The following is a 26,519-nucleotide window of genomic DNA, read 5'->3' as shown; positions in this document are numbered from 1 at the left end:
GCTAAGCTTTTAGTGTGCCATGGTATTATTACAAAATCAGCCTGAATCTGCATTAATTTCACAGTCTTTTTCTTTAAGATGCCCAAGGGTGCATGAAGAATAAAATGTAAATCTCAGAAGGCAGTGTTTTTATTAGTCAAAAGGGCAGTGAGTCATGCACTAAGAGAGTTGACCTGTACCATGCCTAGTATAGGTATGACTGACAACAGTAAAAGGGTGGAAAAATAGCCCAGACATTCGCCTACTGGCTTTTCATTATGATTTAAAAGGCTATAAAGCGAGAAAAGTGATTTTTTAGTTATTCATGCACATAGCTTCAGAATTGTTCGAGTTGGTGGTAGCTTTCATAGATCAAAGAATTATACATGTACCTAGGACTCTGAGAAACAAAAAAAAAAGAGAGAGATTTTTATTTTAAATATGTTATTTTCTTAAATGTTGAGATTCCACCTACATTACTGAATTTTGTCTGAGTCTTTCCACACTTAGTTGCAGGGTGCACAGTGGAGTTTTTCTCATCCCTATTCGTATGGTTGTTCTGGGCACATCACAGAAATCTGTAAGTGACATTATGGACTCCTTTAAATTCTCAGTTCAGCTGCCGGTGATGCCAGTCCTTTATTCACTATCCAAAATTTACCTGCACAAAAGACATAGCAAGCAACTATTAATGCATGGCCTGAAGAGACTAAACTATGCAATCCAAACTCTGCATAAAAGCCTTACTTATTTCAAACCCTGTGGCTAAAGAACAAAACGAAAACAAAACAAAACAAAAAAAAAGAACAAAGAAAAAAAAAATAAAGAAAAAAACCCTTTCTCCTCACCCATCCCCACCTAATTTTTTTTTCTTTCATCTATGGTCAGATTAGCAAGTCAGCACTGTCGATAAATAAACTAGAGAAGTTGTTTATTTTTATGTACTACTGAGAACAGTGTCGTCTTGTGGCCGTTCTCGTAGACTGTGTTGGTTTAACAAGCGTCCAACCCTTTTGTCTTGTTGTTTTTTGTCTTTCCTGCTCCCTGTCCCCTTGTTCCCACAGGCTGTGCGTTTGTCACATTTTCTACAAGGGCAATGGCACAGAATGCAATCAAAGCCATGCACCAGTCTCAGACCATGGAGGTACAGTACTGTATCATTTGCCCTTTCTTTGTTTTCTTTGTGCAAATGATTGCGAATGGTAAAGCCATGCTCTCCTGGACCAGATCAGACACATGACAATCACAGATTTAAACCTTTTACCAACTCACTCTGCCTCTCCTTGTCAAGCTTATTTTCCTTAATGACCTGGAAATGCACAATAAGGTTGCCGTGTGGTATCCAACCACGGCTCTTTATCCTGTTTTCAGTGGCATTCAGCAGAAAATAAAAATGCCATGAATACCACTCCTCACTAATACTCAGAGTATATCTAATGAGTAAATTACCTTTAATATTAACACCCCCTCATCTCCTCCCCCAAAAAATTCTTAGTTTCCTTTAAATAGATTTTTAAGTGTTCTGGTTTGCGCTGCTCTGAGAAAAAGCTCAGGAGATTTAATGTGGCCACGCTGAGTTACTAGTGCATGTGTTTTTCTGCAAATAGAATCTCTTTTTAAGTTAATATAATTTCTCCTTCATATAGCCAATAAAAATGCTAATGATGACAGAGCATACTGAAGCTTCCTGCAGAGCACCATCGTGGCTGGCCCCTTACAAGCAAGGGGCTCTATCTCCTCCCACACTGCCTCTACGGCCTCGTATTTTATAATGATGAGCAACACGAAACTTTAAACCTGTTCACTTAATGTGAATATATCTGCAGGCTAATGATCCGGTCATTGGAGTGGTGATCGAATGCCACAGCTTGTCTGGCAATCTCAAACTTTTGTCAGTCTGTGATTTTTGTCATGGTCTTTCAGAATTTTGCACAAAAAACCGCACAAGTATTAAGTCTTTACTTACTCTGGATCTTCTAGCTTATCATTGGAGAGTGCATGTTATACTGTATTATGTATACTGTATCTTCGTGTAGTGATGATTTTTCTCAGAGGTGGCATTGATGTTATGTGCACTTGTTTCTTTTTATTTATTTTTTCCACCAGGACCTTTCGATTTTTCTCAGTGACTTTTCTTTGCAATGCTCTAGTCTCCCACAGCATGCTGGGTGCTAAACAATCATTATTGCGTCATGTCGTTGAGCTGCTTTGTGTAACGAGCCAAGGGGGGAGAGCAGGGGTGGGAGGGTGGAGAGAAGAGAAGAAACAAAAAAAGAAAAAGAAGGCAGTGCATGAAAATGTCACTAACTGTTTCCTGTATTCTACAAGTAATGATACTGGCATTGCAAAGCTATTGTCTTTCCAAACATCACGTTTGAATTTGGTTGAGCTTATTTTATAATCAATGTGTTTTCTTTTCAGTGCAATGCATTTTTAGACTCTAAGTAAACAGTTTTAGATGAGAATCTGCCAATGAGATGAGAATAATTGAAATTATCTTTACTAGAAAGCTGATGCTATACAATATATGCAGTCTGACATTATATTGTGAGAAAACTGCCACTTTGAGTTTTTGAAATAATACTCGTAGTAATTTGTCTGCCATGCACTGCTCCATTAATTCAGATCTATATATTTTGCTGGGTTTGATTCCAGGTAAAAAGAAAATGTTTTTTTGGTAATATTGTGTTTTACCTCTATTTTTCTATGTGTTTTAATGTATTTTTCTGTCTAGCAAAATGAATTTTACACAGCTCTGCCTCAGAAGATGTTAATATTAAAGAGATAATACATCCCAGACAAATTCTCCCATTCTTCTGTTAAATGTCGTACTCCAAGTGAGGCTGCATTTTGATATGATATTCCAGTTGACTTTAGTTCTGTAGAATAGTTACTCTTGAATCTCAACATCTTTAGAATCATCATCAGTTAGGTCCCCAAATTGGCAAGGCAAAACATTTTGTACTTTGAACCTCTGGGTTTTTGTGCCAGTTGAGCTCAGGCTGAGAGTCCCTTCTTGGAGAGAAGCAGTACACCCTCCACCTCCATGGGTGATGGACTGAACAGAGTCTGTACCTACTGTCTTGCTAACACAAAGAAAAATATGAAGGCAACACGAGCTGTTGAGAAGAAAATAGAACGAAGTGAGGTGCAGATGCCAAGCCACTGAATGAGGAGGGGAGGTGCACGTTGTGTATGTACTGGGACCTTCCTCTCAAGATAGAAAATGGAAAAGCATAGAGCAGAAGTCATTCTTTAAGCAAAACAATTTTGCTTTCTTTTACCAATACTCTCCTGGTAAAAACATAGGTTACCTAGTGTTAAATCTTGACTCTCAGCCTGAAACAGTGGTCCCTGGACACATTTATTTCACATTTAATGCAAAAAAAAAAAAAAAAGTGGGCTGGGGGGAGAATGTGTATTACACAATCACATCTCAACTCAATTACTGCAGTGTGTTTTTTTTCTGACTTCATTATTTTCTGTTTCTTGGCACGCATCATTGACCAAGATGTATTTTCAAAGTGGGCTAAGAAAGAACAACGGGGATGTTAATGTCCAGACGAACACATCTCCTAAAATAATGAATAGTTCTACTACTTTTTGCATCTGACTTTGTGACCTGGTTAAATCAACTGATTTTAAAAACATAATTGCTGCTCTGAGTTTGTGCTCTTCTATCTCATTTCTGTGGGTTTGTTTGTTTGTTTAAGGCATTCAAATGCAGCACCAGTGGAAGACACTAATTTGTTATCATGGAGGAAATTTGATGCAACAATAACCCTTTTCTCATATAGAGCCACTTGCTACGTATAATTTCAGTCTTCAAAATGTTTGCTCTCTCAAAAATGATGAAGTGATGAAATATAGAGCAGACAGTGAAAAAATGAATTATAGATTCATAAATTGCAGAGATATTGTTTTTATACAATTTACTGACATTTAAGCATTCATAAATATGATGTCAGCTGTAGTGTTGACTGCTGAGCTGCTGAACTGAGAACTGAAACAGCCGTAAAATATTTCTTCCTTTAAAAGTAATTTCTATTTCTTTGGAAATAGATTTAATTCTCCTGTATATCTAGGTAGCAGTCAGTAAGTTCTAGTTGTTTTTAGCTCAATGCTACCAACGTTCATATTAAATACAGCTTGCTTTTTTATTAGTTAAACCAGAAAATTTTCTCTCTCACCCTTCAACCCCCAGCTCCCTTTTTTTTATTATTTTTTTTAAGGGCCTTGTTTTTAATATTAGTATAAAAATCACTGAAGAGAGGTAATTGTGTAACAAGATGACTGCTTCATAATCTTTATTTGATTGCTGGAGTGGTATGTATCTCCTTTCTTCCTCCCTGAAACATTGAAAGACAATTTTACGATGAAACACGCAGGGAAGGAGTTGGAGGTGGAATAATAAATCACAAGTGATGATTTTCTAAGATAATTCTAAAGGAACAGTGTTGATGGGAGATCTTCATAAAAGAGATATTATTATTGTGGTTTATTTCATCATTTCATCTGTTGATTTTGAATGTTCTTATCATTTGTCCTGGTGTGAGGTTCTTCAAAGAAAAGGTACTCAGCTGCTCTTTGTAGATAATAGAGGACGGGAACTTTTCTCAAGGTGTTTGCAGTGTTGTGAGAGCAGACAGAGTTAGGTTAAGTAAAACCCCGCGCCCCATCCTACACTGCACACTTTGGCTAAAATGCTGCTGTGTTTTTTGGACTTGAGTCATCTTTCACTCCTACCATTGTGTTCAGATTGAAGTTAGACAAGAAATTAGTATAACAAAGCAAGGTGGTGGAGGGAAGTTATTCATTGGCTCCTGTGTAGCTCGAAAACAGTGTGGAATGGATTGGCAGGTTGTGTGACTCACCAAATGCTTGAGTTAATTTGAAGAACTGAATCATTGCAGTTTGCTCCCTTGATTTGAGAAAAAAAAAAAATAGAATAAAATAAAAAGACTTGAAAGGTTAAAATATGAAAACATTTGATAGCAGGGAAAAAAAGTAGCGCAGACATCATTCACATGTCTCATTCTCATAGCAACTTTGCCCAGGACTACCCAACCTGGAGTCCGTGTTTGGACATTTAGCCATTTAGCTTCCCTTGACAGTCCACAACCTTCTACTTCTTCTCAAGAGTCCCTCAGACATGGGTGAGGAGTAGACTGCAGACCAGATCTCCGGTTCTTTCTTAAAACCTCCCTATTTCCTTAGGTATCTTGCAGCCCTCCCATATCATGTAACAAGAGGCTTATAGAAGCACTAGGATAATCAGATAAAAAAATAAAAGAATGGTGTCAATCAGGAATAGGCTGCTATCACCAGAACTAGTTGCTTTTGGTCTGCATTCTGCCCTTTGTTCACATCTTAAGGGTGTTTGATACAAAGCGTGCCAGGGAGCAGACCGCAGGAGGGTGAATTGTCCAAGCAGCATCGCCCTTTGTGCTCACATGAGGTTCTTGATATGAAAAGGACCAGTGACCCGTTGATAATGGGCTCTGCATTAAATCTGGACCTATTTACGTAGGGTACACGAGCCAGCTGCACTGAGCACGACCGCACAGTCAGCCCATGGTGGCAGGGCAGCGTTGGCTGTGTGGTCCCTGGCAGCAGGGAGGTTGGACACCTCTCCCGTTGGCGATGCCTTGAAAACAGACTGCAGACAAAGCATCATGTCCATCTCATCAGCTGTGAAGCTTAATTAAAGAGGACTGGTACACTCGCTGTCTCTGGCAGCAGTTTTGATAGCTGGAAGGAAAATAGAGCCTGAGGAAAGGTGCTTTATAAAAAGAACTAGGGAATCAATAATTCTCCGTGGCCTCTTTTCCTACAAAGCTGAAAATCTTAGTCCTTGCGGTCCTATATATGCCAATCATAAAGAGAGGGCAAACAGCCAGGTCGTGCCATCGCTGGTGGCCCTAGGGGACATGGCTGAGCTCACGATGCAGGGTTGACTCGGTGTGATTTAACGCCTCCGTTTCCTGATCTGTCTAACCACAGGGCTGCTCTTCGCCAATCGTGGTGAAGTTTGCTGACACCCAAAAGGACAAGGAGCAGCGGCGTTTGCAGCAGCAGTTGGCACAGCAGATGCAACAGCTCAATACTGCCACTTGGGGAAACCTCACAGGTCTTGGAGGACTCACACCACAGTATCTAGCTGTAAGTTCATTTCAGAGGCGGTGGCTATGTAATGCTGTATTTATTTTAGAACCATGAAAATTAGCTATAGTAAACTCCCTTCAGTAAGATGCTACATCCTCCAGGACATGTAGTATGTCTTCTAAAAAAACTCTGTATGTTTATTGCATGGTCTAACAATAAATAATAAGGAATAGAATTTGAATAAATATTTCAATGTGTCACTGCTGTCCAAGGCAAGCACTTAAAGTTTACTCACGCTGCAAAATAAAATTTGATTCCATTAGTTTCATTGTTCTTTTGAACATTAGATTCTGTTTTTTATAGCGGGGATAAAATTTAAGTTATTCCTTAGGGAAGGACAGATAGGCATCTGAACACTGTACAGTCTGTATTTATATGGTGCAGCTTCGGATGTTCTGGTTCAGTCCTCTAATTTTACATATTTTCATCTGGAAATTACTTTTACTTTAATGCATGGTCCCATCAATGCTAAACATGCGTGATTCATACTATCTTTTACAGAAAGCGAAGATGGCAGAGGAAAGCAATTTGTCTCTCATAAATTTAAAATGATATTTTCTTTGATCCGTATGTAAGATGAAAAACAAGCACTAGCTGCTGCCCCTGTTGGAGAAATCTGAAATGCACGGCCGTGTGTCTTAGGTCCTGGATTGTCAAATCTCCCTTTGCAGCACAGCTGAGAGGGAGCCTGTTTTGGGAGGCTCTGGAGTTGCATGCACTGGTTGAGAAGCTTTTTGATAATTTGGGGGGTTCCTGGTGATTATGAGCTAGATGAATAGATGCATCCATATATGTACTGTATATGCATAAGTACATAATTTGTATGCATACAATGCTTTGGTACAGTGATATAATGATAAACAGCAATTTACCTGGCAATTAAAAATATATATTAGTATTGAGGTTAGGCTAATTAATACTGAGGTAGGCTAAATTGCTGTATACAAATACCAGTCTAATGAGTATCAGTGTGCTTGATTCATATAGATAATAAAGAAAAAAATTAATTCAAGAGGGTGGGGGAGAATGGACCGTGATTGACAGAGATGAGTTATAGTAACTACTAGACTACAGAGGGTTGTAATTAGTCACGCTATGTTGGTTTAAATAGATTTAACACCTGGTTGTTAAAAAGAATAAATTGATTAATTGTTTTAAAGCAGCAATGTTATTGAGTTTCCCTTGTGTCTGTGTGTTTCTTAATAGAGATTAGACATTAATATGGATTTACAGCGTTGACTCTAGGGATGTTCATTCCAACAATAGACAGAAGCAAGAGACTACATAAATGTAAAGGAAAGCATAAATACTCCAAATGTGAAATGATAGCTCATTTTAGTTTTATCTTCATTTGTTACATTAATGTCAGATAGATTGCTGTTTTGTGTTGTTAATTTGCAGCTTCTGCAGCAAGCAACTTCCTCCAGTAACTTGGGTGCCTTCAGCGGCATTCAGCAAATGGCCGGTAAGTTAAAAAGCATTTCATTTTGCTCCAGCTATGTTTTGTATTCTTAAGCTATTGAATTCTGTACCTCTAATAATCACATTGTCGGTTGGGGGGTTGTTGTGTATTAAATGTGGCAGATGTATTGGCAGGGGACAGCTCGCGGTTCAACGTCAATAGAAACACTTTCTCCCCTCTTTCAGAAACTGAAATTAAACCCAGTGCTCCCAGGTTGTGCAAACAGTTTGTCTTGCATTAGTCACCTGCCATTTGTCCAAAGTAACCAATTGTAAATTGCAGGAGAGCTCTTAGTCCCTGCAGCTGTATCCTTCCCTATGAAAAGTGTCAGTAAAGCAACAGCAGGATTACATTCTAATTTCCAGTGAGATTTCTGTGTCCGGAAAAATCAAATTAATGGCAGCCCTCAAACATTTTAATAATAGGTGGTGAGTAAAAATGTTCTGACCTTTTTAATGAAACCCAAGATTACAGGCCTACCTTTAGTATGAATTTTCAGGCTCCTTTTATAATCATGGAAAATTAACTGTGTGCCTTTTTGACTTTGGAACCCTAGTTGACAAAATTGCACAACAGAAGCTTTTATGTAAAGGTATAATCTTTAGTCTGAGGGAAAAAGAAAGGAAGAAAGAAAAAAAAAAAAAAAGAAAGAAAGAAAAAAAAAATCAAAGTGCAAGCATATTTGAAAGCCAGCTAGTTGGAGGGTTTCTTAGTAATGAGCTGTGTGCCAGTAGTAACTGATGTGTAGTGATTAGCAAAAGGTCACTCCCACTGTGTGACCTACCATGCTGATACCCTAACTTAACATGATGCTAGAGAAGGCAGCATGTGCAGTAAATCAGAGCACAGATGCACATTATGCCTGCCGCGAGAAACTGTTAAAAAGCCTTTTTTCTTGTTAGAGGAGGGAAAAAAAAGGAAACACAAAACCCCCAAATTGCTACATTAGTTTATTTTAATCAGGAACCCACGGAATCAATGGCATACAACATTGTGCTTGCTTCATCATCACAAAACAAAGACTAAAATATTCAGAAGTCTTTATGAACAGCATTTTCTCACTTATCTTCTAATCCTGATCTTTTGCTTCTCTGGTTTGGCTTTGAATGAATCCTGAAATACTTTAACAAGTATAGATATACCGCACAGTATAGCTATACCCCACAGGTATTCTTTGCTCAATCGTTATATTATGCCATTATTGCAGTGACATCAGAGACTAATGTGAACCTGCTGTCTGACAATATAAATTGGCCTACAGATGACAATATCTCTGAATTATTCTCTCTTCCTCAGACCTGCTGGCAGTGCTTGCTGGTTCTATTATGTTACACTTGCAATCTAGCATTTTTTCATCAAAAAAATGTATCTTAATATGATAAACAGAACAGAGCGGTACAGTAACAGTTTTATACTTGGCAGTTTTGGAAGTGGCTTTGAGCTCAGAGATTGTGTTTAATGTTTCCATATTTGGTTAGGTCTGCAAAATGAAAGAATTGAGACACTGAGGAAAAATAATGTGATATATATTGCATTATATGCACCTTAGAAGTTTTCTGTTGCCTGTTTCTCACTGTTAGTGTAGATTCAGCTTTGTCTCAAACTGTGTTGAAACTAAGAATTTTAGTCAAGTAATTTGAGGAGGGGCTCTCAATCCAGGTTCGGATTTATTCTTAGAAAAGCATATGGTCTTGAGAGTAATAAATCATCTTAAGAAATCGTAGCAGTGCATCACTTTTACTTAAGAGATATAACTTCTTGACAAAGTATTAGATTCCTAATGAACTCATATATGGGATAATTTATTGACTGACTGCCTCTCCCGGAAAATAAATATCTTTTTACCTTATATTCATGTTATCAAAACTGCTCTAAATTTACTCCGTTCTTTCCCCGAACCATGCCACTCTTAAACCTTAGAGTTGAAGGTCAAATCAGTGATACTAAATTTCTTTCCAAGCTAAAGCTGTACATGAAAGCACAAAAGACTAAGCACTATTTCATCATTAGGACCAAGAGTTCATGCCCTCTCCTCAGAAATCATAAATTACCCCAGACTTTATCTGCAGTACTGTTATGCTGTGCACCTTGTATTAAAGATTTGTATGTCATATTTTACGAAAGGAGTAGAAAATGATCCTGAGTCTGCAGGAAGGTCTCGCATTACCTGAAGAAGCCATCCTTGAATATTTGTCCTTACAGTCCAGAAAGTAGCATAAAAGCCCAGGGTTTTTTTAACTTAAGCTGTATGCATTCATTTTACAAAAATGAATCCAATACGTATTTTTCATATTGTGTGTGGCTTGCGTATTAATAGAACGTGTCAAGATGAAGACTAAAGTCTAGACAAAATTGAGTAAGATGCTAAAGAAGATCCATTATTACAGCTTGCACATTCTTTGAGCTAAAAAAAAATATGTTTACAGTCAAATATTTGCACTTGTGCTGAATTTACTGGGAAGGGTTAGGCATTCCTCAACATAAGCAATGACAGCATCTGCATGCTTGGTTGACTCTGCATGCAAGAATTTATTCAAACATGTGCACTGTGAGGGGTCAAACTTCTGTCTTCGAAGTCAGCGGGTATGCTTACCACTTAGACACTAAGTTTGATCAGAAGCCACAGAAGCCATTGAGATTTCATTCTTACTTACATGTCAGGGCCCTAGCCCATGTCAGGGCTGTAGAACCTCTTGAGTGAGTAAGTCCCAGTGAAGTCACAGTTTGCTAAATTAGGATGTTTCATATAGCCACCTGCTTGTTCAAAATTGGGGACCTCCAGATCTGTAAGTATTTATTTGTACTACTAGAGTTCATGGTGTCCCTGAACAGAACAGAAGGGACACAGCACACAGCCTGCTGTACATGTGAAAAAAATTTTTTACCATGCAGTCCTCTGTGATACTATTTCTTAGATCAAAACAATTTTCTTTGCAAGCAGAGCAACACTGGTCTTCAGTGGGAAGTTTTTAATTCCCTTTGTGTTAATATCATGCCTCAGACTAGTTAAATTTCATGTGGCAAAACCAGGGATTCTTCATTTTTATTGAAAGGAGCGTTTAGGCATTTTCAATTGGAGAGAACTAGAGTTTGTTTGGAAGATGGGGATCCAATCCAAAGAAACATGGGGATTAGTCTCAAGAACTGGCTAACACAGACATTAAACACACAAAGCATGAGCTCCAGAAGTGAATGTTGTTTTTGGTGTAACAGCCCACTGGCACTACTGTATGTTCAGTGTTGCCTTTGCCCTATTTTCATAAATCATGTGTGAAGTCCAAGTAAATCATGAACCTGGCTTAACTACAATTTGTGATATTTAGATTTGAGAGACAAAAAGTAGTAGCTTGCCATTTAGCTTTCCAAGCCTTAGGGTTCCACACTCAGTTCCCCAGCTTAGATTTTCTCATTTTTATTGAAAAATTAGATTTTCATAAAATCATTTTATTTCAGGAGTCAAGCTGAAAAAAAAAAACAATTTAATATGTCAAGACTGGTAAAAATAAGTTGGCAGAGTTTGCAGGTCTGCTTTGTTATTATAATAATCCCCTTGTCTTGACTACAGGAGCTAACCCTACCTTGCCAAACGCTGCTTTATTGTTCTTTGTAGAACATGCAAGCACATACCATCACTGAGCATATATTTTATAATTTTTCCTCCCTGCCTCCAATATCTGCTAATGCTAATTTAAAGGCAATGTTTTCTGTCACATGTTTCTCAAGCTTTGGTGTCTAGCCCATGCTTTGTCTTTGGGGAAGGCTAATAATGTGGACGAATTACATTATGTGATTTGTTTGTCTTATTTTAAAAAGACAATGCAAGCTACACTCAGCACTAGCAACCTTTCAAGCAAAAATAAAAAAATAAATAAAAAGATTGCTTCCTCAAATTTACAAAATGCATGCAAGGCTTAGTTCAAAGGTGACCGATGTCATTTGAATATTTACATTAAATTTGACTCAGATCCAAAAAAAAGGAAGTTATTTAAGCCAACCTGCCTGTTTAAGAAGCACCTGGAAAGTACTATACCAACAGTAAAAACAGGGAGGCTTAGGGAGGTTTTATACTCTGCTGGGTGGCTGTAAAAAAAAAAAAAATCAAATGCCCAAAAGTATATAATCTATGAAGATGTTCTATTGCCTATTAATGTGAAATGTTTTGGCAGGAATAAATATTTGCTTGTACAGGAATATGTCTATATATGTGACCAGTCAAGACACGTAAACATGTACAGTACTCATAAAAGACACAAAAGAACTCTTTTCTTTTCAGTGGATAGACAGTGTATTTTACTTCCTGAAGTCATGCAGGAGAAGAATCCATGCTTTTGGCTTTTCTTGCTTTGGATTTCAGACCCCTGAACCCTCTACAGCTGGGGCTTTTTATATTTTTCCAACGTATTTTTTTGTTCCAGTCCATTCCAAACTCTCTCACAGTTTCGTTGTGTTTTGAGTTGAACTTCTGGCCCATTCAGAGCCCTTTTCAATTCATTTCACCCTTCTTCTGCTACCCAAGCCAGATTTCCTCCTGTTGCAGAGTCTGTGGGAGCAGATGGGTGAGAGAAACTCTGCGAGGTTCTGCTTTCTGAATATTTTCCTCTAATTGTTGGATTGGCTCGGTGGATCTGGAGGGACCAGTTGGAAGCCAGGGCCATCTGCACAAAAGCTCTATACTTCTGCATTGGCCCAAGGATCTTTTATATCCTCTGACTCGGTGGTGGCTTCATTCCAGCAGAGCCATACTGAAGGAGGGCTTCTCCTGCTATGACCTCTTTAGGGATATCGTATTAAAAGTAAAGGTCAGTGAGAAACTCTTTCCAGCTCAAGGGAAATAGCTGTTTCTTAAAGATAACTACCAGTTTTGAAAATGTTGACCTCAGGGACTGAAAGCATTGAGCTTTTGTAACACTAATTCCATTGAAAGTCTTACTTAATTTAACCCGTACAATCTGCATTTTTTTTTAAGATAATAAATTAAACAATTCCATTCAACATTTTTTGGACAGCCAGAATTTTAAGTGAGTCTATTCTCAATCCACACGTAGCTCCTGCTCACAGGAGAAGGAGAGGCACCTTGAGAGGAAAACCAAGGCTCGGCAGCTTACAAGACATGCTTATTCAGATGGTAAAAGTACATCGCATGGAGTTTGGCCAGGTCTGGGCTCCAGATCTGTAGCTCTGGCTGGGCTTTCCACAAACAGTGAAAGGAGAAAGAGATGCTTTTTATTCCCTTGGCCCCTCTGCAGGTGAAAGTCATCTCACTGAACTTTAGCAGCTTGGAAATCAGGCACCGTCTTCCTAGGTGGCAATGAAGAGAAGTCGTTCCTAGGTGGCAAGTCACCCTTCCAAGGCCTGGGGTTAATCTTATCTATTTTAAGGTTGAATGAATCATCCATTCTGTCCTTCCTGACTATCGCAAGAGCCTGGGCAAGTAACTTTAATTCTCACAAAGTTAGTTCAAATGAATCTCTCCCACCAGGAGTGGGAAAGTTTCAATTGAGAAAAGCACATTGCTTGCCAGGAATGAGTTAAGAGATCGTATAACTTGGAAATGGGCTGAAATCCTATGTGAATCAACTAGTAGTTCTTTCAGTCGGATTTAAGAATGTACTCTTAAATAATATGATTATCAAGGCAGATCAAATGTGGACTTAAAAGTTATTTTAAGGGCTTTCCTAAATCACACACTACATGGTCAGGATACCTTAAGCACTGTTGATATAAGCAGCTTTTCTAAAGGTACGGGCAGAGCATATTTTATTGGAGCATTTATTGGAGGTAACAGTCTCCTGTCCATTTTAATTCTCTGAATATTGATGAGGTAACATCCCACTTTCAGACACAGTCCAAGAAGAATTTACCCCCATTAAGCACCCAGAATGGCTGATATCAGTGTTAGCAACTGTTTGCTTTTTGGCCCAGAGATGACAAATTTTACTTTTTATGAGAATTTTTTTAAGCTGCAGTCAGGATTTAATTCAGAATGCTAACAATTGGGACAGATAAATTTTCCAAAAAAAAAAAGGTAGGCAACCACAGACTTCAAGACATTGAAGACTGCTTCTGAGCTATTCAGATTTGTCTCTGATAATCACCACTGATTTTGAAATTCTCAGTGCATATCTTGTCTCTAAAATGTGGTCAGTGTCTTCCTATATTAGGCATTTTTTCAGCGAGCAAATTTGACTATTTCCTTACACATTTTTTTTGTGGTTTTGGAAACCCAGATCTGATGAGACCAAAGAAGTCTTCGGGACTGGTTTGTGATTCTGTCGGCTCTTCTACAAATACCCAGTAATTCCAAATTTACGGTTATCACAGGAGAAAAACTGCGGTGACTGAAATGAGGCAAATTGCTTCATTGTATGAAAGTTTGCGTCGGAGGCAGCACAAGAAGTTGTAAAATGTAAATCTTGTGCTCTCAAATTTCCCCGTGTTTTCACAGAACTGCATCTGTGACTGCGCAGCACTACAAAAATTTCCTGCGAATGTGCTAATAGGCCTTATGAGAATGTTCTATCACCATCCATCTGTCACTTTTTAACAGGCCTGATTGGCAAGCACTTGTAACAACTGACATCTGTTCTTGCTTATTGATATGTAGATTTATGGTAATTGCTGTGAACAATAAGACACAAAATTACCTAAGGTGAACATTAAATTAAATTTTCATGCCCCTATCCTTATAAATAATTTTTTTAAAAAATCTTAAGTTTCAAGCAAGGCATACTGTGCATCTGTTTTGTACATAATTTAATTGTTTTTTTTAATCTGCCAAATAACAAAATGAAAGTTGAATTTCCTTGCAATCTTGAATATTTGCCAAGCTGATTGCACATTGGTAAATACATGTTATTAAAAATGGAATCAAACTGTATTGTGATTCTGTGTTTTTTTTAATCATTCCACTTTAATTCCCAACATCGTCTCTATCATGAAGATCAAGAGTTATTCCTTACCCAGAAGTTTTTTTTTCCCTACAGGGGGATTTTCATTTTTCATGTGCAGCTCTGCCTATGAGGCTGCTCTTCAGCATTAAGCAATTTGCATTTCTTCAGAGAGAGGTGTATGTGCTGAGTGAGCAGCACTTTCAAATAAAAACGATCTACTCATTTTCGGTCCATCTCTGTTGCGGGATTTGGGACCGTTTTGAAAAAACTGTAGGATGGGAAATGTGTGAAGACAGTGTGTGAAAGAGAGGAGAATGAGAGAGCAGATTAGTCCCACAGAACTATGCCTTGGCTGAAGTGCAATTGATCCAAAATCCCCATTTGAAGCAGAGTGCTTTTTGGGTCTGGGACTTGAGAGTGTTTGGTTTCTCTCCTCCAAGGTTGTCCTAGCAAGCGGGATGTTGTTGCACTTGACAAGTTGCTGGGAAAAGCCAACAAAGAGGAAGCAGAGATGAAAAAATATCTAGTGAATGTGAAGCAGTGATGGCAGAGCTTATTTTTTATAAGTTTCAGCAAACAGAGGATCCTGGAGAGGATGCACATTAAGGATAAAGTGGCTAACACAATCGGCTCTAGAGCACGCTGGATGACAGGCAGGTGCTCTGAGCCCAGGCTAATGGCCACTTTTGGGTGCAGCAAGGTTCTTTGGTGTCCTCTGACGTGTGTGACAACAGCAAGCTGTTCTTGTTTTTGTTTTTGTTTTGTTTTGTTTTTTTTCCTAAAGGCTCTGTAGTGGACACACCATAACATCTGCAGAGCTGGTTTGGGGCCAGTGTCTTTTAGTCACCTCTACAGTCAAACAGACTGGGTGGGGAGATGACTTCGTCACTGCCTAAGCTCTTGTTTGTTAATCTTTTTTTGGCATGGAAGCTCTTTCTTCAAGTTGTTAGATTCCTCTTTTGCTTTCAGAGGAAACATCCCTCTATGAAAAAGTGTTTTTGTGAGATGAGGCAATGGTGGTGGTAGTTTTGCATCTATATAGGCGTGATAGCAGCTCACAAGCCCAACGAGAGTGGTTGTTTGTTCCACTGCCTGCTGACCTTGTCTTGCCTGCCGTATTTGTGCCGAGCACCGTACGGTGTGCGTGGGCTGCCTTCCAGCTTCACATCCCTGTATGCTCATAGCCTCTCTGCTGCTACAGCCTAACGCAGCTTTGCATGCGTGCACAAATCCATGCATATGAAATGCAGTAGGAAAAGCAGTATTAAACTGCTTCAAAATCCATTTGCTTCTGAAGTGAGATTTGGAGAAATGTCTATGCATTTTCCAGAAGGATGTGGGATTCCATTTCACTGAAGCTCTTTTACAGTCTCTCCTCCTGTACCATTCTGTATGTTTTGTTCGCTATTATTTAATCTTGCCATGCATGCTGTTTAAAAGTTCAAAGTAGAAATGTCACCACAGAATAAATACAGGCTGGTTATGACTGATCCTCCTGATGAACCACTTATCAGTGGGTGATAGAAAACCATGCTGCCATGGTGAAGAACAACCCACTACTTTATCAAATGTCCATTACAGAATGGCATCAAATAGGGCCTCTATCAAGACCAGCAATGTCTGCTGGACATTCTTTGCTGAGCTACTTATACTTCTTATAAAAAGGAAGGTAAAAGATCCATGAGGACCAAATATCAATCCAGGATGAAAATGGATGCCATATCTCATTTTGAAGACCACTTTGTCTTGTTTTGTTTTGTTTTTGTTAATTTTGGGCTTATTTGCAAAGAGCTAGACAACTTTTAAGTCATCTTCATTCCTGTTCAAAATAACCTGCAGAATCTTACTACCAAAGAAAGAGATTTTTTCTTTTCTTTTTTTTTTTTTTTTTTTATGAAAAAGGAGAATTTTACACACCAGGCTTCTTGTATAATCAAAAAGTGAGTGAGTCAGCTAAGTAATTTTTTTTCTTAAATGCTTGAAAAATATCTGAATTGTACATTTTCACTGAAATGTAAATTGAAAACTAAGTTCCTCACCATCTTTGTTTTCAGGGATATATTAACAAATATGTTTGTTAATACCTTGTTCCGAATATACCTCCTATATTTAGTTAGACTCAGTAAAAATCACAGAGTTTAGACTCTCAGTAAAAATCAAAGGTTAAAAAAATCAATGTTTTATGATTTTGAAGATGACTTTGTTCAAGATTTGAGATGTTTTAAGCAGTTTTGTTCTATTAATTTGGGTATTAAATGCCTAATTCTTCGTTATTTATCAAATGTCCATGTAATTAGCGTACAGTTTTGCTATTTCAGGCTTATCTTCGTATTTTAAGCATTTACAGTTTGTAAGAGCTGGGTTAGAAGAATGATCACGTGCAGTGATTTCCTGTGATCATATTATTTAACAGTTACACCTAATTGTCTAGATTATTAGTGACTTGTGACTAGGGTAGGTTTATTGTGCCTTGCAAAATAATTTGGGTTGGTAATGTTGGCCAAAAATATATATATATATATATATATTATATACATATATATATATTTATTATGGTCATTAGCTTTTAAAATAAACCAGAAAAAGCTTTTTTTCACATAATTCCTCAAAGTGTGTTATGTAGATTGCAAAGTGGCAAGTCTTGAATGAACTGAAACCTTACTCCTAATGTTGTTGTCATGCCATGTTTTCTAAAGTACAAATATCTGAGCTGATGCCAGGCAGCTGACTGAGGAACAGTTAGAACCAGAGAAATGCTGCATGCTCATCTTGGACCTGACCTTCCTGTTGAAACAAGCTGTATTTAAATACAGACTTTTATTTACAAATAGATGTTTAAATCAAGGTTCACCTCAGAGCTCCTAATGCCGGGACAGAATACCTATATGTTCAGCTCTATGGGGAGCTCATTTGTTGTACACAACCTGATTCTCAGATGTATGCATTTGAAAGTGTTGTCAGTCTATGTTATTGCAGAAGTTCTCATTTCCTAGAAAATACCTCTCAATTTCATCTTTTTTTTCTTCTCAAAAGTGCTTACAAGATATTATGTTTGACCTCTTTTTTCTTTTTTTCTTCTCCAAGTTGTTATTAGGTTCCCCTGGTATGAAAAACAAAGTATGTAGGAAGAAATAATATCTCTTATTAGACAAGCTAATGTTTAAAAAAAAAAAAAAGGACAAGTTTTCAGGTACTCAAGCTCTTTTTTGTGTGTTCCCCAAAACTCATGCAGTCATCCCAGCTCTGTCACTTGGTCTAAAAAAAGGTATTACTCTTCCTACCAGCTAACCTTTTGTATATACTTTTATTATCTAGACTACAAGAACATTAGGAAACTGTTGTAGTGTTTTACAGTTTTGCCTACTTATTTAATTCTACTGAGAGCTCAGAGAACATGTGGAGATCTCTCTCAGGTCCAAACCAACACTATGAACTCTCACTGCCATCCAAGCCCTCTTTGGACAGTTGCATCTTACTCAGAGGATCCTGAGCAGGATCCAGTCTGGTTAACGTTAGCCCCTAACTTGTCTCTGCATTTTAGTCTCATACTGAAGCAGTCCTGTGTAGAATAAGTGCCTAAGTACTTTGTGTAGTCCAAAGTAAAAGGTAGGTACTTTTGAAGGGACTTCCATCTCTCTGAAATAAGTCAAATGAATGCCATTTGCTGTTCCTTATTCATCTTTTTTTTTTTCTATTTCACATAAATTGTATTTATTGTTTGTCTTTTTTTACTTACCATCTAAATTAAATGTTTTTCTGTTTAAATGAAAGCTTTTCTTGAAGGTCCTTACTGAAATGCAGGTGTACCTCCCCCACATCTTCTAAAGTAATGAAGTAAGAGATGACTGAGTGGACTTGTTACCATAAGGCAGAGCTTATGGCCTAAATGTCCCCGCTTCAGTGATGGTTCTGTCATCAGTCTGATATTAATTCGATGCTCTTAGTTCCTATATGATTTTAGAAATGAACCATCAAAAGAAAAATCAGCGCAACTGTTGGCTACTGCACAGTGTAGTCTTCGTAGGTACTTTCAGAGGAGACACAGGAAACAAATTATATTCATCCCAATTATATGACCCAATCTTGAAGGTGTTTTAAATGTTAGTTATCTTCTTCATACCCCCTGTTGTGCTAGGGAATAGTATTGCCCCTGGGCTTCACACAGAGTTTAAATGACTTTTAATTCCACACTCGCCTTATAGAAGAGACACAAACCAGATTTAATTTGCCTGAACTGTAGGCTGGTGCCGTTGCCATATTCTCCCACTCCGAAGGCAAAAAGGTGAGAGATGCTATTTGGGGACTTTAAAACGTGGTTACCAGATTATAAATGCCTTTTGTTAAAATAAAAAAAAAAAAAAATCTCTTAGCAAGCTACACCCAAAGCTCCATATCCACTGAAAACAACATGGTGTTTTGTTTTGTTTTGTTTTGTTTTTTAATGGCACCTTTTAATTAACCCTATTGTTTCTCCATACAGGCATGAACGCTTTACAATTACAGAATTTGGCAACTTTAGCAGCTGCAGCAGCCGCCGCCCAAACCTCAGCTACCACCACCAATGCAAATCCTCTCTCCACAACGACTGGTGCTCTGGGAGCCCTCACAAGTCCTGGTAAGAGCAGAGTGCTTGCTTTCAAAATACAAAAATGAGAGTAAATGGGAAGAAAATAGTTACAATTCTGATTCCGCGCTGTGACTAAGTTCTGTTCTCATATAAATTCTGGAGACCCTTTTAATAACTGAATACATTATTTTTGATGTTATTTTTAAGGAAATACCTTATTTTTCAAGCTTTCCTATATGGCCATGTTCTCTGTTCCAGATTCATTTCAGGGGCTATTAAAGCCTAACAGATCCATCATGCAAAACTCTACATGAAAATTGCAATTGCGTGGGAAACTTAAGCTAATCTTAACTTTTCAGAAAGAATTCTGAACATGTGCTAATCCTTCCCATCCTACAGAAATATCAAACAAGGTGGCACTTCTTAATCTCTGAGAGACTGATCTTTGATTCCCAGCCCATCACGCAAATACTGCCTTCACCCTTCATGAATTTTTGTGCAGTCCTCTCTTTTTCTCCTTCTCTTTTCTTTGCCATAGCTGTAGAGCTTTCTGTAGAGCGTTCTTCTGGTCCTGAAGTGATATCAGATGTTCAAGAAGTCCACAGCCAGAATCTGACTTCATTACCCTAAACTGTATGGGGAAATAAGGGACAGGTTAAGAGATGGTGGTGCCTCCATTACAACCGTATAGGCATTCAGCCATGCACTTCCCATGTGTGCAAAACCCTTCCCACTAAGACAGGGCAGATTCGGAGTTCAGTACCACTTCAGTATCTCCAGAATCCATGTAGAGGGGTGTTAATTCAGTGTAGTTACTCTGGATTTACAGTGAAGAAGCTGAGTCAAGAATCTGGCCACTTATCTTTACATAAAGGCTGCAGGGTGTAATTATTTGCATCATGAAGTGTGTTTATTGCTGTTCTAAAAAACATTTGTATTATTTTAGACACCACTAAAGAACATTTGTGTTTAATCTTGTTTAAGTGTGTATTTATTTCCCATGAAAAAGTAATTCATGGCAGACGGTTTGAGCTCATCAGTAAGGAAAACAGTCTTCACTGCACAATAGAACTGGGACTGAGTGTGTTGCCGGGTGTTAAAGCTGGCCAATGCTTCCTGCTATATTACAGTTTTATTGTTCGTTTGGGGGAGAGGTTAAATGGAAGGCAGCTTGACTAAATAGTAAGTTTGTGCAGCATTTTCCTGTTTCTGGTGTGAGCTTCGTATCGACCTAAAATAATCAGACACAACAGCTCTGAGAAGCAGGTTGGGTCAAAATGATTTTGTTTGGATGATTTATGTTTAAAAAAAAACTCAGCAAACTCTTCTCTCCATCCTGGAGCTGGGTCTTAACACATTGCAAAAGGGTAGTCTGAGTGTCAGTGCTTCTGCGCTGCTCCTGTCTAAATGTCACACGTTTAGAGAAGCGGAAATGTTGCATTTCATGCGTGCTGTGTAATATCTCTGCAGTTTAGCTGTTAAATGTCTGAGTAGCCTGTCCTCCCAAGGCATACGCAGCTTCTCTTGAGCTACACTGACAAGACTTCTCAGGACAACTAAATGTACTGCACTTCAGCAAGGAGGGTCTGGAAGTGAACTTTCCCATAATCTGCAGCAAAGGGGCACGAGATTCTCAGGCAGCAGCATGTTTCTGCAGTGCTCTTTGCTATGCCGTGTTAGCACAGAACTCGAATTCACAGTTAAGGTCCACATTTTTTTCCCTCTCCCTCCAACACAATCTCCTTCTCCAGCCTGGCTGAGTTGGTCTCCAGTCTCCTGAGTGCCTGTAAGGATGAGTGGTATCAGGCAATGTCCAAGTCTGCAGAAGCACATGCTTAAGAAGGTGCTTTGGCTGGGCTGGGCAGATACTTGTTTGAGATAACAACAGCGTAGCAGTGCTCAAGGTGCCATCTTGGAACAGATAGCAAGGTTTTTCCAAAGAGATTAATGATTCTGGCTGACACATTGAAGATGCAGTATTTTCCAAAAAATCATGGATGGTTAGCCTCTGAAATAGTGTATTAAGAATGACAATTGCTTTTGAAAGTCTGATAGAGAGTTAGTAGCTGTACACAAAGTTTTTTAATATTAGATAGATTGGCATACCCAAGAGAAAGTCTGTGTCTAATAGGTTCATTAACCTGTTTGTGTTGCACTGCCAGCCTAAAACCAATCCCTGTTAAAATGTCCTTCAGTTTAACCTTTCTTATCTTGTTCCACATTCTCCACCCTATTAAATATTTTGTAAACCTGAATAATATCTTCAATGATTCTTCTCTGTTCTTTGTAAACTGAATTTAGTTCAGTAAAGCTTTCAATAGTAGCTTAAAGTATTTCCATTAGAACTTGAAATATGTTGGCAGAAAACATTTAAATCTGCCTTTCAGTCTGTGGATGTTTGGAAGCCTTGAGGGTATTTTTTTGGTCTAGTTTTCTTTTAATAGAACACTTCAGTTTGTTGTGTTTCATAAGTATAAATTATTTTGTCTGATTTCAAAGCCTGCACTAAGCCCAGGAAGAAATGTTTGTGTCTCTCCAGATAATGTATTAAATTAATATTTCTCAGTTCAGAAAGCTGCCCAAATTTAGGAAAGTGCAAAGGTACATGCTTAAATTTAATCATTTTCTTTATTCTGTTAAAGCCAAAATACTGCACTGAAAAGGGATAGGCATGAGCATGTACTTCTGATATGCCTTAAGCTATGGCAACCACATCACATAAATTGTGTCCATGTGTTTACCCATATATAACCATACCCCTCCTGAACATCTCTCCTGTATCTGTCTTTGACTAAGAGCTCTTGGTTTGTCCTTTGTAGACATCTGTCATAAGAGCCCCAGTTTGTGACTATGTCAGTTCAAAATCATCTGGCAGCTTAATTTTATGTAGGTAAGATTAGCAACCTTCAATACATCAAACTACTAAGGTGAGGATGGAGGTGAGACCAACTTTGGTGCATTGGCAACACAGAAAAACAGGCCAAGAGGTGAGAAACCAACATGGTATCTGATATTTGAGAATGTCAAGTTTTGCTGCTGGCTTCTAATGGCAATATATTCACAAGGAAAAGAAAAATATTCAGTACCTAATAGTAACTGTTCAATTTGTATGAAACTCCTTCAAGGTTCATACAGTCACATATCTCCAAACAAATTAAATGCCAATGATCTTTCTCTCATATGTTCTGTATACTTACTAAAGAGCTTTGACCGCCAGAGAGTCTAAGGACACTCATTCTCCTCCATGTGCTAAATACTTTCTCTTAAGCTTGAAATGCTATTCATTCAGAAAGAACAGAGACAATGCAATCCCCCAAACTATTAATTTTTTTATAATTGTAAATTTATAATTTCAATTTTGCATACCCATGGAAGTCTCTCCCTACAGCATTGTTAGAAATGATTTTTTAAAAGCCTTTGCTTAAAAAAACATGAAAGATTAAGCTTTCATTTTAGTAAAAATCCCCTCAGGCAATAAATAGGTTCTTTTGTCTCTTGGCCCTGGAAAAAAAATTAAAATGGTTTAAATTGCCCATGGTTAAAGTAACTGTTTCGTGCAATTATCAGATGGTAGTGAATAAAAATGAAAATGAAATCATGAAAGAATAAAAACCAGGTAAAATGCATATTATGTCTTTCATGAGTTTCTCACGGGTCTTTTGAAGACTCATTTAATCATCTTCCTTGTCTTTTATTTTGATATGATAATTGTTTCCTTTATTTACTTTAATCACCTCTATTTAGTTAATTAATTCTTCAATTTCTTTTCATTTCACTTAACTTACAATACTTTCCTGTTTTAAAGGCGTGTAGTGTAGCACTCCATAATGTAGGGGTTTGGCCGTGGGGTAGTTTTTACCCAACTCCATGTGGCCACATGCATTGTCTGAGCCAGTTTGTCTCAACTCCGCCTTGGTTGGGTCTCAGAAGTTTGCATTTCCCATTAGCTCAAAAGGGAGTTTGGAAGAACTACCTCAGATGTAGATATTAGCACTGTAAATTTCATAATTTAGGCAGGACAAATCTCAGCTGAATGTTGAGAATCTTGACCTCTCCATCAGAGAACATCCTTTCCACATCCTGCAAACATATGGAATAGCACAGAGCCCACAGAGAACCTGCTACTCAGGTTGACATGAAGGGGGGACATATAAGCCCAGGATGAGGGTATCTGTCTCTAACAGTCTGACATTTCCTTTGCCTCATTTGACCTATTACCCTAATTTTCCCACAGACAGTATTTTTTTCTGGTCTTCATAGGTAGTACAGCCTTGATACTTTCCTGATATCAAGAGCTATGAAGCTCCCAATCTTTTTGTAAACTGATATTAAGCAACAGCAGAAAAACTTTTTGCACTCTAAAAAGGAAGAAGAATATGGAAGTCGGGTTTTAAATACCAACTTATTTTGTCATCTTGCCCTTTTCCACCACTGCATAGTTTTTTTCTTGTTTAATGCCATAACATGACAGTCACAAAATCATGCAGGCTGCAAGAGTCTTTTCCCAAGGTCTCTACTCTGGGCTCCTGCTCAAGGCAGAAACACTTAGAGCAAGTTGGTGAACTCTGCATTCAGTCAAGGATCGAACATCTCCAAGAATGGAGATTCCACTGCTTCTGTGGGCTTGTTTCAATTTTATTTCTTAAAATTCATGCATAAATGTTTTTTCAATAACCAGTAGGAAAGCTCTTCTATGTGCAAATGAAGAGACAAAACATCTAATTATACATCCAAATTTATCTGCATAAACATACTCAATATAAATTCTGAGCTGTGGGGGGATAGAATTGCTAAACCAGAAGCTAATTCAGTTTCAGACTTAGGAGCCTTGATTTTCTATGACATTTTCATGATTATTTGATTCTGTAAACTATTATTTATTCACACAGCTGAACTAGCTATTCATGCTTCAGTAACAAAGCTTTTCAGGTTTATCTGCTGTGTGAACCTAACAGGAAATCTTTGTGCAAAAAAAACGTACAGTGTAGAAAGTAAGACTTTTTTCTTTAACAACCTCTTAAAATCAAGCCCAGTTTTGGCCATATTATATCAGAATTTACCAATTAACTCTTATGTTGAAAAAAGTTCTCCTAAGCACAAAACTCTAAAAATACTCATTTTCAGACAGATGCTGACATTTTAGTATAACAGCCCCCCTAAAAAAAAAAAGGAACTCTCTGAAGTATAGAAAAGTATAGAATAAACTGAGAAAGAAAGAAAGAAAGAAAGAAAGAAAGAAAGAAAGAAAGAAAGAAAGAAAGAAAGAAAGAAAGAAAGAAAGAAAGAAAGAAAGAGAAAGAAAGAGAAAAAGAAAGAGAAAAAGAAAGAGAAAAAGAAAGAGAAAAAGAAATAAAAGAATTACCATTACTGTCTGTCCTGAAAGAATTAATTCATCCTTTCTGAACCGTGCTAAAAGTAGAGAATTATAACTTACAGTTAGCTTCCGTGGTTCATTATTTTGTCTACCCCCTAATATATCATAAAAATTGTCTTTGTTAGTTGAAGGTATTCATGTTGTGAACACAATTGTTGAAATGTTAGAGATTTTATAGAATATACAACATGGTTCAGCTGAGAAGCAGTGGAGAATGTTCAAATAATCATTCTTAGAAGATTCTCTTTTTGTTCACTTCAGTACAATACGTTTTTCTCCAATCAGCAGTGCAAGTCTGCCACCGTGACATTTTGTTAGAGGCCAGTACACCCACTGAGATAGATGTGATTTGCTTCCAGGATGATCCAAAAATAACCCTACCAGTAGGTGTGTAGGAAGGTCTGACAGTTTGCTAAAGAATGAATTGGACTAGATGTTTCATGTTGGAAAAGATCAGTTTAAAATGCAGAATGGCACTTTTTATACTGTAGTACAAATTGATTATTTTTGTACCATTTCATGTGGAATTAATGCAGGTTCTGTAATTATAAAATCATTTTAAATAAGCTTAATTTGTTTTGCAGTACATAGGAAATTTCCCTAGCATAATGTTAGTTATTTTTAGGATAAAAAAGTTGATAAATATAACACATATCTTAAATAAAGGTTTACATATACAGTGTACATACTAAATAGCTGCCTCAGACAGATGGATGCTTAAACAACCCAAATGTATGATTTTCAATTTTACCCTTAAATCTATTAACATCATTGCTCTGTGAGCACAGAGCAATCAATGTCTTGACCCTGATCTCAGCACCAATTTTTTCAAACTAGGTGTTTGCAAGGAAGCCATGGAGGAAAATCTTGCCTTAGCACACCCACCACCCAGTGCCTGACACTTAAATTCATAGTTCAGGGAGACTGCTGTCTGTGATGGAAGGAGTAAGTTACTGAACTGTTATGTGTCAGCCAGGCTTACTCACTTTGTGTTAAGTTTCTGAGTCTGTGGTTAGGCTTCTAAATAAATGAATTGATTGTGACTGTTCTTAGTGCCCAGAGATGATGCTGCTTCTTGGAGAAATACATTGGTGCTAAGCTCATCTTTAATTAGGTCACCCTTAAGTAGGCATCCAAGCATACTTATTGGAGCCAAAACTAGGGGGACTGGGCATGAATTTGACCTATATTTGTATTTTTAATAATGTTTCAAAATGTCTAAAATGCCTAAAGAGAAATTGTGGCTAAAAATCTCCTGGAGTCCCAGTGCAGTGGAAGGAGAGGAGAGGGGTGATGAATTCTCGTGGAGCATTTCTGGAACAGCGGTGTCTCTCCCTGATCAGGTGGAAAAATGAACCTGAAGGATGCAGGTGGCAGCAGGCTGCCTACTGATTAACCTCCAGAATTACCCATTTGCACATTTGTCCCATAAAATGTAACAGGTCGTTGTATATTCTCCTAGCAAGGAGGTTTCTGAGCAGGGGTGTAATTCAGCCTAAAGGATCTTAGGGAAGGTTGGGTTTAGAGTGGGCAGAACCTGTCAGTGAAGAAGTGTGAGGCTACCCGACAACTGCAGGAAGACACATTTTTGAAAAGCTCCTAGCCTCTTCTTTGGAATAAACATTAACATCTTATGAATTTTTGGCACAGAAAAATACCTTTCTGTTTCCTTAGAATTGCATAATCACCATGGTTGAAGGACAGAAATGTGTGCATATTTTTCAGTGAAGCATTGTGCTGATTAATTCTTTGGGGTGTTTTTTGTTGTTGTTGTTTTTTTTAGGAAACAGTGTATAGTACTAAACCGTGGATTAGAAGGATCTAATTCAACAGGAGACATGTTTGTTTTTTAAACATTAGTACATTATCATCGTCCTAAAGTATTAAATCCATTGCCTTAGCACATTTCAGGATTTACTTTGCTTGCAGTGTACAAATAACACTTTGTAACACATTATATTTTGAAAGTGTGTCTCTACACGGCTCTTAATCTCTGTTTTAGTCCACAAGAATCCCAATTTGTAAGAAGGCTGTTTTTCTGTTTTTGTTGGAAGTAGTACTTCAAGCTCATTCACAGTTGTT

General features: G+C 37.8%; 1 protein-coding gene across 15 annotated transcripts in view; it reads left to right on the top strand.

Annotated features, from left to right (window-relative positions):
* Positions 1 to 26,519, top strand: part of CELF2 (CUGBP Elav-like family member 2) — a 558,673-nt gene that overhangs the window by 500,110 nt on the left and 32,044 nt on the right. For 14 of the 15 annotated variants that reach the window (XM_068670066.1, XM_068670060.1, XM_068670059.1 and 11 more), the window contains 4 exons: positions 1,044 to 1,123; positions 5,983 to 6,141; positions 7,546 to 7,609; positions 18,977 to 19,111. In XM_068670066.1, the coding sequence (XP_068526167.1) occupies positions 1,044 to 1,123; positions 5,983 to 6,141; positions 7,546 to 7,609; positions 18,977 to 19,111 (438 nt within the window). The remainder of the gene's footprint in view (positions 1 to 1,043; positions 1,124 to 5,982; positions 6,142 to 7,545; positions 7,610 to 18,976; positions 19,112 to 26,519) is intronic. The other variant, XM_068670068.1, reaches the window with a different exon arrangement.

This window comes from Anas acuta, chromosome 1, assembly GCF_963932015.1.
Source record: "Anas acuta chromosome 1, bAnaAcu1.1, whole genome shotgun sequence".
NCBI classification, from domain to species: Eukaryota; Metazoa; Chordata; class Aves; order Anseriformes; family Anatidae; genus Anas; species Anas acuta.
This window is presented reverse-complemented; position numbering and strand designations above follow the sequence as displayed.